This window comes from Cynara cardunculus, unplaced genomic scaffold (genome assembly GCF_001531365.2).
Source record: "Cynara cardunculus var. scolymus isolate 2C unplaced genomic scaffold, CcrdV1 Un_Scaffold_4214, whole genome shotgun sequence".
Classification (NCBI taxonomy): Eukaryota; Viridiplantae; Streptophyta; class Magnoliopsida; order Asterales; family Asteraceae; genus Cynara; species Cynara cardunculus.
In genome coordinates this window covers 5329-18325 of record NW_020201792.1, presented here as the reverse complement: position 1 = coordinate 18325, position 12997 = coordinate 5329, and the positions used below count along the sequence as shown (strand labels likewise).

Here is a 12997-nt window from a genome sequence, read left to right as displayed (position 1 = left end):
GGGTGGGTTGGGTGACAGGGGTATGGTGTTGGTGACAGGGGGTGGGGTGGTAGCTGTGAAAACGACAATAGTGGCATGGTGGTTGGGTGGGAGGGAGTGGGGGTGGTAACTGTGATGACGACAGTAGTGGCATGGTGGTTGGTGGGGTGGGCGACGGGGTGTAGTGTGACAATAATAGTAGCATTGGCTGGTGATGGGGTGGGTATGGACGGGTAAACAGGGGTGGGGGTTGGTGAGTGTGCGTAGATTACACAGTTGTGACGACAACAGTAGTGGCATGGTGGTGAGTGGTGGGTTGAGGGTTGGGGTAGGGTGGGGTGTGGGTGGTGGCGATTGTGACGGCAAAAGTAGTGGTGTGGTGGTGGGGGGTTAGGGGTGGGGGCGTGACAATGACAATAGTAGCATGGTCATGGTGGGGGCAGAGGATGGCGAGGGGGTGGGCATTGTTGGCTAATTTGGATGCAACAGGTTGGAATTCGATCCCTTCACTTATGCCAAGGAATAATGAATTCCTTAATTTGTGGAATTCAAAGGAATCCAAAGGATTCCTTCCATTTCAATATGTGAAGCAAACAAAAGAATTGGAATTTGGTCAAAGGAATTGATCATTCCAATTTCTTTGAATTTTGTGAACCAAACAGCACCTAGTTTCTTTAATTATGACATTTGAATCTGGCATTGGTCTGATAAATATTCCTCTTTGAACAAAGTAATTTTGATACATTGTCAAAGTAATTTTGTTGATTATTGTTTTACAGGATGCTGATGTCATGTGGTTCAGGGACCCCTTTCCACATTTCTATCCAAATGCAGATTTCCAAATTGCATGCGACCATTATTCTGGAAACTCAACTGACGTAGAATCCAATCATCCCAATGGAGGGTTTAGTTTTGTAAGGTCCAATGTTCGGTCAATAGAGTTTTACAAGTACTGGTACTCGTCAAGAGAAATGTACCCCGGATTACATGATCAGGATGTCCTTAACAATATCAAATTTGATTCTTTTCTTATAGACATCGACTTGCAGCTGAGGTTTTTGAGCACTGCTTATTTTGGTGGCTTTTGTGAACCTAGCAAAGACTTGAACAAAGTTTGCACAATGCATGCCAATTGCTGTGTTGGCCTGGGAAACAAAGTTCATGATCTTAGAATCATGCTTCAGGATTGGAAAAACTTTATGGCGCTTCCTCCCAGCATGAAGATATCACAAACACTAACTTGGAGTCCTCCAGACAACTGCACGTAAGATCCTCTGTCTGAACTATGTATGCATAGTTAGTTACCTTCTGGCTGCTTATGTCTAACAAAACTCTTTTTCTATTGGCTGCTTATGTCTAACAAAACTCTTTCTATTGGCTATTCCAGTCTTGCATTGCGCCGCCACTTTGGTTTGTCTGGAAATGGAACCAGAGTACACACAGTGAGTTAAACATTTTGTATGCCTAGTTAGTAATTCAGATTATGAAACAGTGATGTAAGAATATGTCATAGGCGTTTCTTCCCCAAACCAACGTGTAGTAATTTTCTGAGAAACAGCTTATAGATGACACGATAGTTCCAGTGAGCTAGATGTAAAATATTTTTAGTTGTGACATACAAAGAAAATGCAATAAGACTTGTCTTATCCTAGTGATTTAGGTGATCAATTAACAAAAGAGAATTGAGACAAAGTGCTCTCTATACATGCCTGGTTTTCTTACATGTATTCGTTAGTTTATTCATCTTTCAATCGATTTATAACATTTTTATTTGTGCCGTTGTTGATTATTTTTAGTGCTGAATGTTTTTAATGGACATGAGTATTGTCTGCCAAATTGGCCATGCACAATATACATGTTATGTAAGTGTTCTTTTAATGCTTTATTTGCAAGACATTCGTTATGGTAGTCTATAATTGTCAACATCTGGTGGTACGTTTTTGCATTGTATAGCTTAGCAACAAAGCAAACATATAACGTTTCATTTTGTGGTGGCATGCTTGTGGAATTTTGATGTTCCATGATCAGTTCATCATGTTCGTTGCTGAAATGGGCACTTGCAACCAGTTGATACTAAATGATGCGCTATTCAGTTTTGGTCAAGATAAATGAGGTAAGCTACCTATGATCTGGAGAATTAATTTGTTTGTATTGTTGTAGATTGGGGATCCTGGTGTTCTGTTTGGCAGTTCAATTCTATAAAATATGGCTTTGGCCTTTACCCTCACAAATGTCCAAATGAGGTGATATTGTTTGATACAAAGCACTCGACTTTGTTTTCTTTCTGGATAATACTGGATGTCCAGAGCAGCTTGCATTTACCTCGACTAATAACAATATGACAAACCTTCAGTCCCCTTGAGGGGAAATTCGACTATGCTTGTAAGAGAAGAGAATCTTATGATTACGACATTGCAGCCTTTTTGAGTCATTTTATGATAGCAATTAGCAAGGACATATGGATATGGTGTTTTGTGGATTCTATCTTTGGATGTTTTTGTTTATGTTTTTAGGGCATCTTTAATCCTTTTTTTTTTTTTTTTTTTGTCAAGGTTTAGTCAAATGGACCGTTATTTGCTTCTGTTTATGTTTTACAAGTTAAAGATGACGATTTTGATTAAAACTAGACCATTTGAAATAAACCTCGTGTAAAGCTAGGATACAAGGGTACAATGTACATCATCATACCTTCATCCTAGGGTGTAGAAAGGTGGTTCATCAAGTTCTACATGATTATAAAACAAACAAATACCAAAAAAACAAGCAAACCAAGTTACAAGTGAGAGTCTATCTATGCAAACGTAGTTTTCATCATAGGATTATACAACAAACAAATAGAAGACCAAGCAAACAAATTACAAATGATAGTGTTGTGCAAATAGAAAAGATAAAGAAATAGAGTCTACCACTTTTGTAGTTGTTTAAAACTATTTTTGTCCGCATTCTTTGAAAACTGCTTTTTAGTCGCTATGGTTTTCATTTTGTTTCGATTTTCGATCTTCGGACTAACTTTATTAAGAAAATTGGTTAAATTAACAACATTTTTGTCTTTTATCATGTTATACGATATTTTCATTACAATCTTTAAAAGGTGATAACATTTCAATTAAAAAAATTGACCTATCCCACCCCTACCTCCAATAGCGACCTTTTCTCCTGTCAATGTGTTTTTGTTTATTGTCTTCTCTGACGACCCACTCTTCTCGACAACTCACAAATTAAAAACAAAAAGGAAATCACAAATTTAGAGTGAGAGGGTTGATCATCGACAATCAAACACAAAATTGATTACCAAAATCAATAAACAAAAACAAACAACAAAATAGAGATTAGGGTTTGAGCAATGATGGGGGCGGGAGGAAGAAGACAAGTCAATACTGTTTTTGTCACATCGACGGTTACAAAGAAAAGGTTGTAAATATGTTAGATCTAAATAAAATGTGTAATGCGAAAACAATTGAGATCCAAACAATTTATAATTGAAAAACAATTAATCAATATGAAGAATAACATGAACATAGAATCGTAGTTGGAGAATTAATCATGACAATCAGTCTTATAAGGATTAGAAAGGAAATGGGGTATTTGGAGATAGAGTGTTTGTAAAAACAACTCACGTTTACAAATTACAAATGGGGAAGGGGACTCATATTTATAGGGAATATATAAGGAATAGTGATTTTCCTACTTTACCCTTAAGTTTTCGTTTTCATGTTTTGAGACTAACAATCTTCTCCTAAGTGTTAAAAAGAAAACAGTAAAATGAAAATCACTTTTACATCACAAATTATCTTCTCATTTTACTCTTAATACTTGGAGCTACACTAGATATGACAATAATCTAGCTCCCCCTTGATTTAGCAACTCCATCCTCCAACAAGAGTTTCTTAGTCTTGGCACCCGCTGACGTTCGATTCCAAAAATAGCACTATCTCTAGGATGCGTGTCTAGAGGATCTTAGAGCCTCTGGCATTGAAGGGTTGCTACCTCTAGGCTTTCTTCAATCAGTTAAATCAGAGAGGCACTAGAATTCTTCTACACACAGTTCCATCTGAGTCTATTATACCATCTGATATGTTGATCAAGATGTAGCTCTTGCTCTAAGAAGCTTGTCTAAAGGTCTTTAGAAGCTCTAGACAAGATGACTTGCTACCTCTGATTTTCAAGGCTTGGAATCTTTAGAGAAGGTTTGGACTTGAAACTATATCTTTCCAAGCTCCCTCTCACGTGATGCTCTTGTGAAGAAGTCTTCCAAAAATGAGGAACCCGAAATGAGTATCAATAAAAAATAGTTGTTCCAATAGAAGACCTCGAAACCACCAAGTGTGTAACTCTGAGAGCCCGGCGTGAGATCAAAGGATGAGAACTAGACTTGGAAGATCTTTGATCCTTGACAGAATTCTGACAACCTATCTCTTGTTGCAAGAAGCTATAGATGAATGGTTGGTCCTGAACAGTAATTCTTGATCCTTTGTTGTTCATAAACATTTTCTAATGAAGAATGGGTTGAGACTTGACATGAACTGATACCATGGATATTTTGAACTCTAAAGTGTTAAGCAAAATGTTATGAAGTTGTTCATGTCTTAGTGCAAGCCACAATACCACCCATCATTCCCAAAAAAGAAGTTTGACAACCAAAAAGGCTAATGTCCAGCACCATTACAATGACATATATGATGTTTTTGACCATGAATCATCCGGAGTTTGGGAAAAGTCGAAACATAAACATTATAGGTCAGTGTGTTAGATTTCTAGAGAGTTTGATCTGACGTGTCGTTAAAGCCCTTATTGATATTAAGAACGATGAATTAAACAATAATACTGCAAGGATTCAATCAGTCGGCTTGTCTATTGATCAAATTGGAATTACAGTGCTTTGCCAAAGTCAGCGCTTGAAAGATTACAAAATGATTAGCCTGACACGTCTAACCCTATTATAGAAAATAGGAAACAATTTATACCTTCACAGGTATTTACACATTTAGTCTCTCTATTTTAATAAAATCAAAATAATAATCTAACATTCTCCCCTTTGTATAAGTAGTTGCATACGAATCTTCTTCTTCTCGAGCGGAGGCCAAAATACGTCTCGAATCTTCTAAGTATCCTCCGGTACTCTAGCTTTTTGTCAATTTGATCCAGGGCATTAATCATCAGGTTTTTATTGTGAGGATTGAGCTTATCAAGGCCTTCTCTTTCCGGATCGAGCTTTCTTGATAATGTAAGTCTGATAAGCTTCATTATTCCATTTGAATACGCTGCTAAACCGTTGAATCATATAAATTTCTTCTCTCCAATGTCATTTGAGTATACGATCCCGAACTCAGGCTGCTCAATGATCATGAACAAAGGTAGGGACTCTATATCTTCCAGATTCTGATTCAGCTTAAGCAGATTGTTGGTCCCAACCGGATCTACAAGAGTTTATAGGTAACAGTTTGTAGAGGGGAGGGGATGAATACAAACACAACAACTTTCACCTTTAAAAAACTTATATTGATAAAAGAAGATCAATACAGACTTTTACATATTGTTTGCGGAAAAAATAATATATAGAACTTATCTAAACAATCAAAGAAACACACAAGTTACAAATAGCAACAAAGAAAATACTTGCTAAAAGAAATAGGTTGAGAAGGATTGTGCTCTTCACTTGTTACAGAGGATATCTTTCTCTTAGATAGAGAGTTAGAGGGAAGAGTATTTTCTTGGGTAAGATCTTCAAGGCAAGGAAGCTTGGATATATATTAGAAAAGATAACTGATAAGGAAGAACTACTCAACTATTTATACCCATTGCATTAAATGCAATTCAGAAGGTACAAAGCACATGACAAACTTTAAAAGGTGAGCTTGGCCTTTATTGCATATATACAGTCTTTAGCCGTATATGAATAATAGTCTTTTCACAAAGTAGGTAATCACGCTGGAGACAGTAGAGTGACTCCGTACAGTACTTTACTTTGAGAGGTATGAGATTGTCCTTTATGTGTAGGATGAAAATACAAAAAATAATCTTGTTCAAAAAGATTCATTTGATCGCTGACACTGAAATGACGCTGAAGGTCTCATCAGTGTTTGCTGAATCTTGAGTAGATTTCACACTTGTGTAGACGAGCTTGATATCATTGAAAAACCGTATCAATCACGAACTTGTTTGTCTCTGTCTTCAGCTTCTATCTTCGATATTGCTGAAGGTTCTGTGGTGTGAGTTTTGTCATCCTGAAGAATACTTGTCTCTGAAGGAATTACAATACACATTCAATGAGCATTGAATAGACTCAGTGATGATCGCTAAAGCTGAATATATAAATAGTACACTTCGTAAGATTAAAAGGATCATCATCAAATCAATGAGAGAGAGGATCAACAATCTCCCCCTATTTGATGATGATAAATCAACATAAAGAAAATTGCTATAACAGTAAGGAAAATGTACTAGTAAAATACTTGTCCCTTTTAACTGTTTTGAGATATTTTTCAGTGGTATAGTTTACTAGGAAATTTACTTTAATTGTAAAGAGTTACAAGGAAATAATAAATTTACGCAATATTGATAACTGAATACTGAAAGCATATTCACTGACTAGAAAGGTGTCAACGAATGTAAGAATAAAAGCTATTACGAATGTAATATCTTATTTCTTATCTTTTCTTTCAGTGAACCAATCATTTTATTGAAATATTTTATAAGGGAAAATATTATAATGATTATGATTAGTTTTGGTAGGCTTAAAACATAAAAGCTATACACTGAAAGAAAAAATAAGAAATAAGATATTACAAGACTGAAAGGCTTACTAATCTAGATTGCTGAAGTTGATTTAATCTGGAACATCTTCTCCTTGCATCTTGCGTCTGAGCATTTCCTTTCGAATCTTGTGATCTATCTTCTCTCCATATAGATCATCATTCAGCCAAGTTCTTAGATATTTTAAGTGATCTATCGGGCAAAGATGGAACTCAGATATTCGCTGAAACCTGTATTGACCATAAAAATTAACACAAAAATCATTTTTATTTAGTAAAATATATTTAGTACATAAAAAATATATAATTTACATAAAAATTTAAGATATACCTTAGGCGATTATTTACAAAGGATGGACTTCTTACAGTCCCCTCTCAACATATCATATCATAAGCTATCAGAGAAAGGTTCTTCTGGCCTATGGCATCCTCGAAGTAAGCTTTGATTCGTTGTCCGTTTACTTTAAAGATGGTTCCATCTTCAGGGTTCTCCAAATCTATAGCCCCGTAAGGGTAGATTTTTGCAATTTTAAATGGACCAGACCACCTGGTTTTTAATTTGCCCAGAAAAAGTTTCAACCTTGAATTAAAAAGCAGAACGTTTTGACCTTCGAAAAATTCTCTTTTATGAATTCTTTTGTCATGCCAAATTTTTGTTTTTTCTTTGTATAATTTGGCATTTTCATAGAAAAAATTCATATGTTCTTCTAATTCACAAAGTTGATTTTTTCTTTTGAATCCAGCTTCATAAATGTTCATGTTTAATTCCTTTATGGCCTAGTAAGCTTTATGTTCAAGTTCAAGAGACGGATGACAAGCTTTACCAAATACCAACCTGTATGATGACATTATAATGGGTGTTTTAGATGCAGTATGATAATCCCATAAAGCATCGTCTAGCTTAAAAGCCCAATCTTTCCTATGAGGCTTAACCACTTTTTCCAAAATTCATTTAATTTCCCTGTTGGATAATTATGCGAGTCCATTTGTTTGGGGTGATATGCAGTGGCAACTTGGTGTTTGATGTTATATTTCTCCAAAACACTTTTAAGTAAATTATTTATAAAATGGGTACCCTCATCACTTGTCAAAGCACGGGGGTATAAAATCTTGTGAAAATTTGCTTGTGGAGAAATTTAACGACCGTTTTTGCATCATTCGAATGACATGCCATTGCATCAACCCATTTGGATATGTAGTCCACTGTTACTAAAATGTACTGGCTGTTACCCGAAATTGGAAAAGGTCCCATAAAATCAATCCCCCAAACATCAAATAACTCAACCTCAAGAATGTCGTTTAAAAGCATTTCATGCTTTTGGGAGATAGAACTTGTCCTCTGGCATTCATTACACTTTCTTGCATACTCTTGAGCATCTTTGAAAAATGTTGGCCAATGGATTCCTGATTGTAACACTTTTACATTTGTTCTTTGTCCTCCAAAATGTCCTCCATACTCGGATGCATGACAATACTACAGTACAATTGACACTTCAGTTTCTGGAATGCATCTTCTTAACACCTGATTTGTACATGATTTAAATAGAAATTGATCATCCCATAAATTTAGTTTAGAGTCATGTCTGAGTTTTTGAATCCGATGCTTAGTGAACTCGGGTGGAATAATCCCACAAGCTAGAAAATTGGCAGTGTCAACAAACCATGGTGCTTCTGTGTGTTGCATCACCAAAAGTTTCTCATCAAGGAATGTTTCTGTTATGTCATCTTTTCCATTTCTTTATCATGTTTCTCAAGTCTAGATGACTGATCAGCAACCTTCTTGTCCACTCCCTTCATGTCTACAATTTCAAGATCAAATTCCTGTAACAATAAAACCTATCTTATTAACCTTGGTTTAGCATATTTCTTTGAGATTAAGTATTTAATGGCAGCATGATCAGTGTGAACAATGACCTTTATTCCCATTAAATAAGATATAAATCTCTCAAAATAAAAAACCACTACTAATAATTCTTTCACAGTTGTATAATTAATTTGAGCTTCATTCAAGGTTTTACTTGCATAGTAGATGAAATGAAACACTTTTTCTTTTCTTTGGCCTAGGACAGCTCCTACAGCCCAATCACTTGCATCACACATGATTTTAAAATATTTTTCCCAGTCAGGAGTAACAATCACAGGTGCAGTAACCAAAGTTTTTTTTTCAAATTTTGGAATGCATGTCTACATTCCTTATTAAAAACAAACTTTTAGCCATTATGAAGTAATAAACACAGAGGTTTTGAGATTTTTAAAAAATCTTTGATAAATCTTCTGTAAAAACCTGCATGTCCGAGAAAACTTCTGATACCTTCGATAGTGGTTGGTTCAGGTACTTTTTCAATCACCTCAAGTTTTATCAACCTCAACTTCTCTTTTTGAAATTAAGTAACCAAGAACAATACCTTTTGATACCATGAAATGACACTTTTCCTAGTTTAAAACTAAATCAGTTGCTTCACAACTTTCAAAATTCTTTTCATGATTTTGTAAACATTCATCATATGATGTACCATAAACAGAAATATCCTCCATAAATATTTCCATGGAAGTTTCAAGCATATAAAAAAAATATGGACATCATACATCTTTGAAAAGTAGCAGGTGCATTACAAAGACCAAATGGCATTCTTCTGAAAGCAAAGGTACCATAGGGATAGGTAAAAGTGGTATTTTCTTAGTCCTCTGGTGCTATTGCAATCTGGTTGTAACCCCAGTAGCCATCTAAGAAACAATGAAACTCCTTTTCCGCAAGTCTGTTTAACAGTTGTTTTATGAAAGGTAAAGGAAAATGGTCTTTTTGGGAAGCCTTATTCAATCTATGGTAGTCCATACAAATCCTCCATCCAGACATTACTCTTGTGGGGAATAGCTCATCTTTCTCATTTGAGAATATAGTGACACCTCCCTTTTGAGGGACACACTGTACAGGGCTTACCCCTGAGCTACTTGCAGTTGGATAGATTATCCCAGCATCTAACCATTTTAAAATCTTTTTTTTTATAACTTCCTTCATTATAGGATTTGACCTTCTTTGGGGTTTTATGGAAGTGAACGTTTTGTTTTCTAAAATGATTTAATGCTGAAAAATGGAAGGACTGATAACCTTAAGGTCAGAAATAGTCCATCCTATAGCCTTGGAGTGCAGCTTCAACATACTTACAAGATTTTATTCCTGATGTGTTTCTAGGGTAGATGAAACAATGACGGGTAATTTTCTTTCTTCTCCTGAAATGCATACTTCAGATGTAATGGGAGTTGTTTCAACTCCAGGTCAGGTGGTGACTTGATGGATATAATGTGGGTCTTCTTATCTTCACTTTCCAATAGTTCAGAGGTTGTAGCATGCTGCAGCATGTCTGTCTCATTCTCCTCTTCACTTTCCAATAGTTCAAAGGTTGTAGAATGCTGCAACATGTCTGTCTCATTCTCCTCTCTAAATTCTATGTCCTCATCAAATTAAGTCTTTCTGAAGCCTAACATTGTTTCCCTTTCTTTGGCACAGAGACTCAAGAACGCTCAATGAAGAACACTCCTCTCTTTCTTCAGGATATCTCATTGAACTGAACACATTAAAAGTGACATTTTGCTCATTCACTCTCATGGTCAACTCACCTTTCTGCACATATATCAGAATTATTCCGGTAGCCAAAAATGATCTTCTTAAGATGACTGGAATGTCTTTATCATCCTCAAAATCAAGAATAATGAAGTCGGAAGGAAAAATGAATTTATCCACTTGGACTAACTGATAACTCTCATTTTTTAGAGTTATTTCGTATTTATTTCCTCCATTTTTGCATTTATTAAATACCCAATTTTCTTGTTCTTTCACGTCTATTCTAAAAGTTTTAAAAAGATAACGAAACACAAAGGAAGAAATTTTATTTCGAAAACCTGCATTTTTCTAGAAACTACCCACTGTGTCACCACTGTGGGTTGTTCACGAATTTTGTTAGCTTTCTACTTTTTGGAGGATGTATTTCTTGAAGATCTTGCCTAGAGATTTCCTCGAGTTGTAGTTGGCTGTAAAGTTGTACCTTTATGTTATTTTAAGTTGTTATATTTAATGGTCTTTGCTCCAAGGTTTATTTGTACTTAATTTCCTTTGGATAAATGCTTCATCCTTATTCGTTCCCCCCTATATAAAGAGGCCTTGGGGATAATTTGAAGATCATCCCTTTTATCATCTCTTTACTCATCTTTAGAAGTACTTTAGTTAAAGTTCTTCTCTTCTTCTCTTAGTTTTAGCTTAGCATTTTATTTTATTGTATTGAAGTTGTAATCTGTTGCTAACAGTCTCGCCGCTGTGGGAACATAGTCTAGTTGTATATTAATGAAAGTTACATTTCAGTCTTATTTACTGTTTTCTATTATGTTTATTATGTCTATTAGGAGTTAATTTACTTGTATGGGTGTGGGTGTGAGTTTAACTAGGATTTTTTATACAAAATTTGGGTGTTTTTACTCTTTACCACTTCGTAAACTTGGTCACTTAAGACAGGACCTACACTCGACGCGGATAAGCCGATCCTTTGAAGTGTTAATATTAGATCTTAGACCCAAAAATGGCGGATCCAAATACGGCTTAAGTGATGCACAAAGAACTCGAGAAAGTCTTTGATAATTACGTAGAGATGCGAATTTTGTATGTATTTAGCTAAGGATTAAGCGATGATTATATAAAGAGATTTGGGCATGAATTTTATTTCTTCTTTTTAGCTAAATCGGCAAGTTTCGAAGTGGTGAGCATATTTATGGGGACCGTTTGTAAATTTTCACTTTCGAGAGATTGGAATTATTATAAACAACTCATAAGATTCTAACCATTTTATTGTTGATTTTATATTAAGGAATACTTACACCCATGCCCATTATTTAGTCTATAAGTTCATTTCGTTATTTTAGTCTTTAAAGCTTTTTATAAACAAAAATCCAACTTGTATTCACAAACCGAAACATGAGCAAAAAGTTCATGAAAGTATCTGAATCTTAGTAGTCCAGTCTTTGTGGAAACAATCTCGGTATTTTACCACTTTATTGCTAGCAAGCGATCATAGTGTCAGCTTGCACTTGCAACGCCACTGTGGGGACTTTGTGCCCACTGTGTGAACACGAACGATCCTAGCCTGTCAAGTTTTTGGCACCGTTGCTGGGGATCGGCGCGATTTTTATCCTGAGATATTGTTTTTCATTAGAGCCTTGGTCATTTGTTTCAATCGCACTTTCCATGTTGTATGCCAAGTCTACAATATGGTGAACTTTTACCTCTCGATCTTGAATTAGAAAGAACCATTAGAAGACGTAGAAGAGGTAGAAATAATCGGTGAAATCCTAATTTAAACCGTACCATGGGGGATAATTTATCTCATCGGGAGGCCACAGTTAAAATTGTCGATGATAAAAATAGAGGCATACGGGACTACGCAACTCCCGAATTCGGTCAATTGGCCGCGGGAATAGGTAGACCCGAAATGACAGCAACAGATTTTGAACCAAAACCGGTAATCTTTCAAATGATTTCTGCAATGGGTCAGTTTGGGGGATTATCGTCGGAAGATCCACACTCTCATTTAAAATCATTTATAGAAATGACGGATCATTTTAAAATTCCCGAAGTCACACAAGAAGTCTTACACTTGAAACTTTTCCTTTACACATTAAAGGATAGAGCTAGAGCATTTCTAAATTCCCAACCACCGAACTTGATCCTAACTTGGAATGATTTGGCGGAAAAATTTCTAAAAAAAATACTTTCCTCCAACAAGGAATGTAAAAATTAGAAATGATATTATGACGTTTCACCAAGAAGAAGATGAAGCGGTTTCAGATGCATGGGAGAGATTCAATGACCTTCTACGGAAATGTCCTCACCACGGAATCCCTCATTATATTCAATTGGAGACATTTAATAATAGAATTTCCAGTTCCACTAAAATAATTCTTGATGCAACAGCCGGTGGAGCTTTCACAGTTAAAGACTTATAATGAGGGGTATGACATTTTGGAAAGAATTTCTAATAATAATACTGAATGGTCAAATCCTCGTATTGTTGTTTCTAAATCTGCTTCGGGCATCCATGAACTTGATGCCATCTCTTCTTAAATGCTCAAATTGTAGCTTTAACTAATTTGGTTAAAAACAATTTAAACTTAAATGGAGAAAAATTCAAATTCAATCCATAATGTCCAATCTATCTATGACTGAATCTTGTGTCTTTTGTAGTGAGGGTCATTCTTATGAATATTGCCCCGAAAATCCCGTC

At 35.6% G+C, this 12997-nt stretch overlaps 1 protein-coding gene and 1 non-coding gene across 2 annotated transcripts in view; one reads left to right on the top strand and one right to left on the bottom strand.

Annotated features, from left to right (window-relative positions):
* The window catches only part of LOC112503959 (uncharacterized protein At4g15970-like), a 15874-nt gene extending 14105 nt beyond the window's left edge, over positions 1 to 1769 (top strand). Inside the window, exons 3-4 of the mRNA XM_025107928.1 lie at positions 759 to 1243; positions 1367 to 1769. Coding sequence (XP_024963696.1) covers positions 759 to 1243; positions 1367 to 1430 — 549 coding nt within the window. The 3' untranslated portion in view covers positions 1431 to 1769. The remainder of the gene's footprint in view (positions 1 to 758; positions 1244 to 1366) is intronic.
* A 10737-nt stretch (positions 1770 to 12506) lies between these two features.
* LOC112503960 lies at positions 12507 to 12613 on the bottom strand. The gene has a single exon (XR_003068110.1). It is a non-coding gene; the product is annotated as a small nucleolar RNA R71 (small nucleolar RNA).
* Positions 12614 to 12997: the final 384 nt, after the last annotated feature.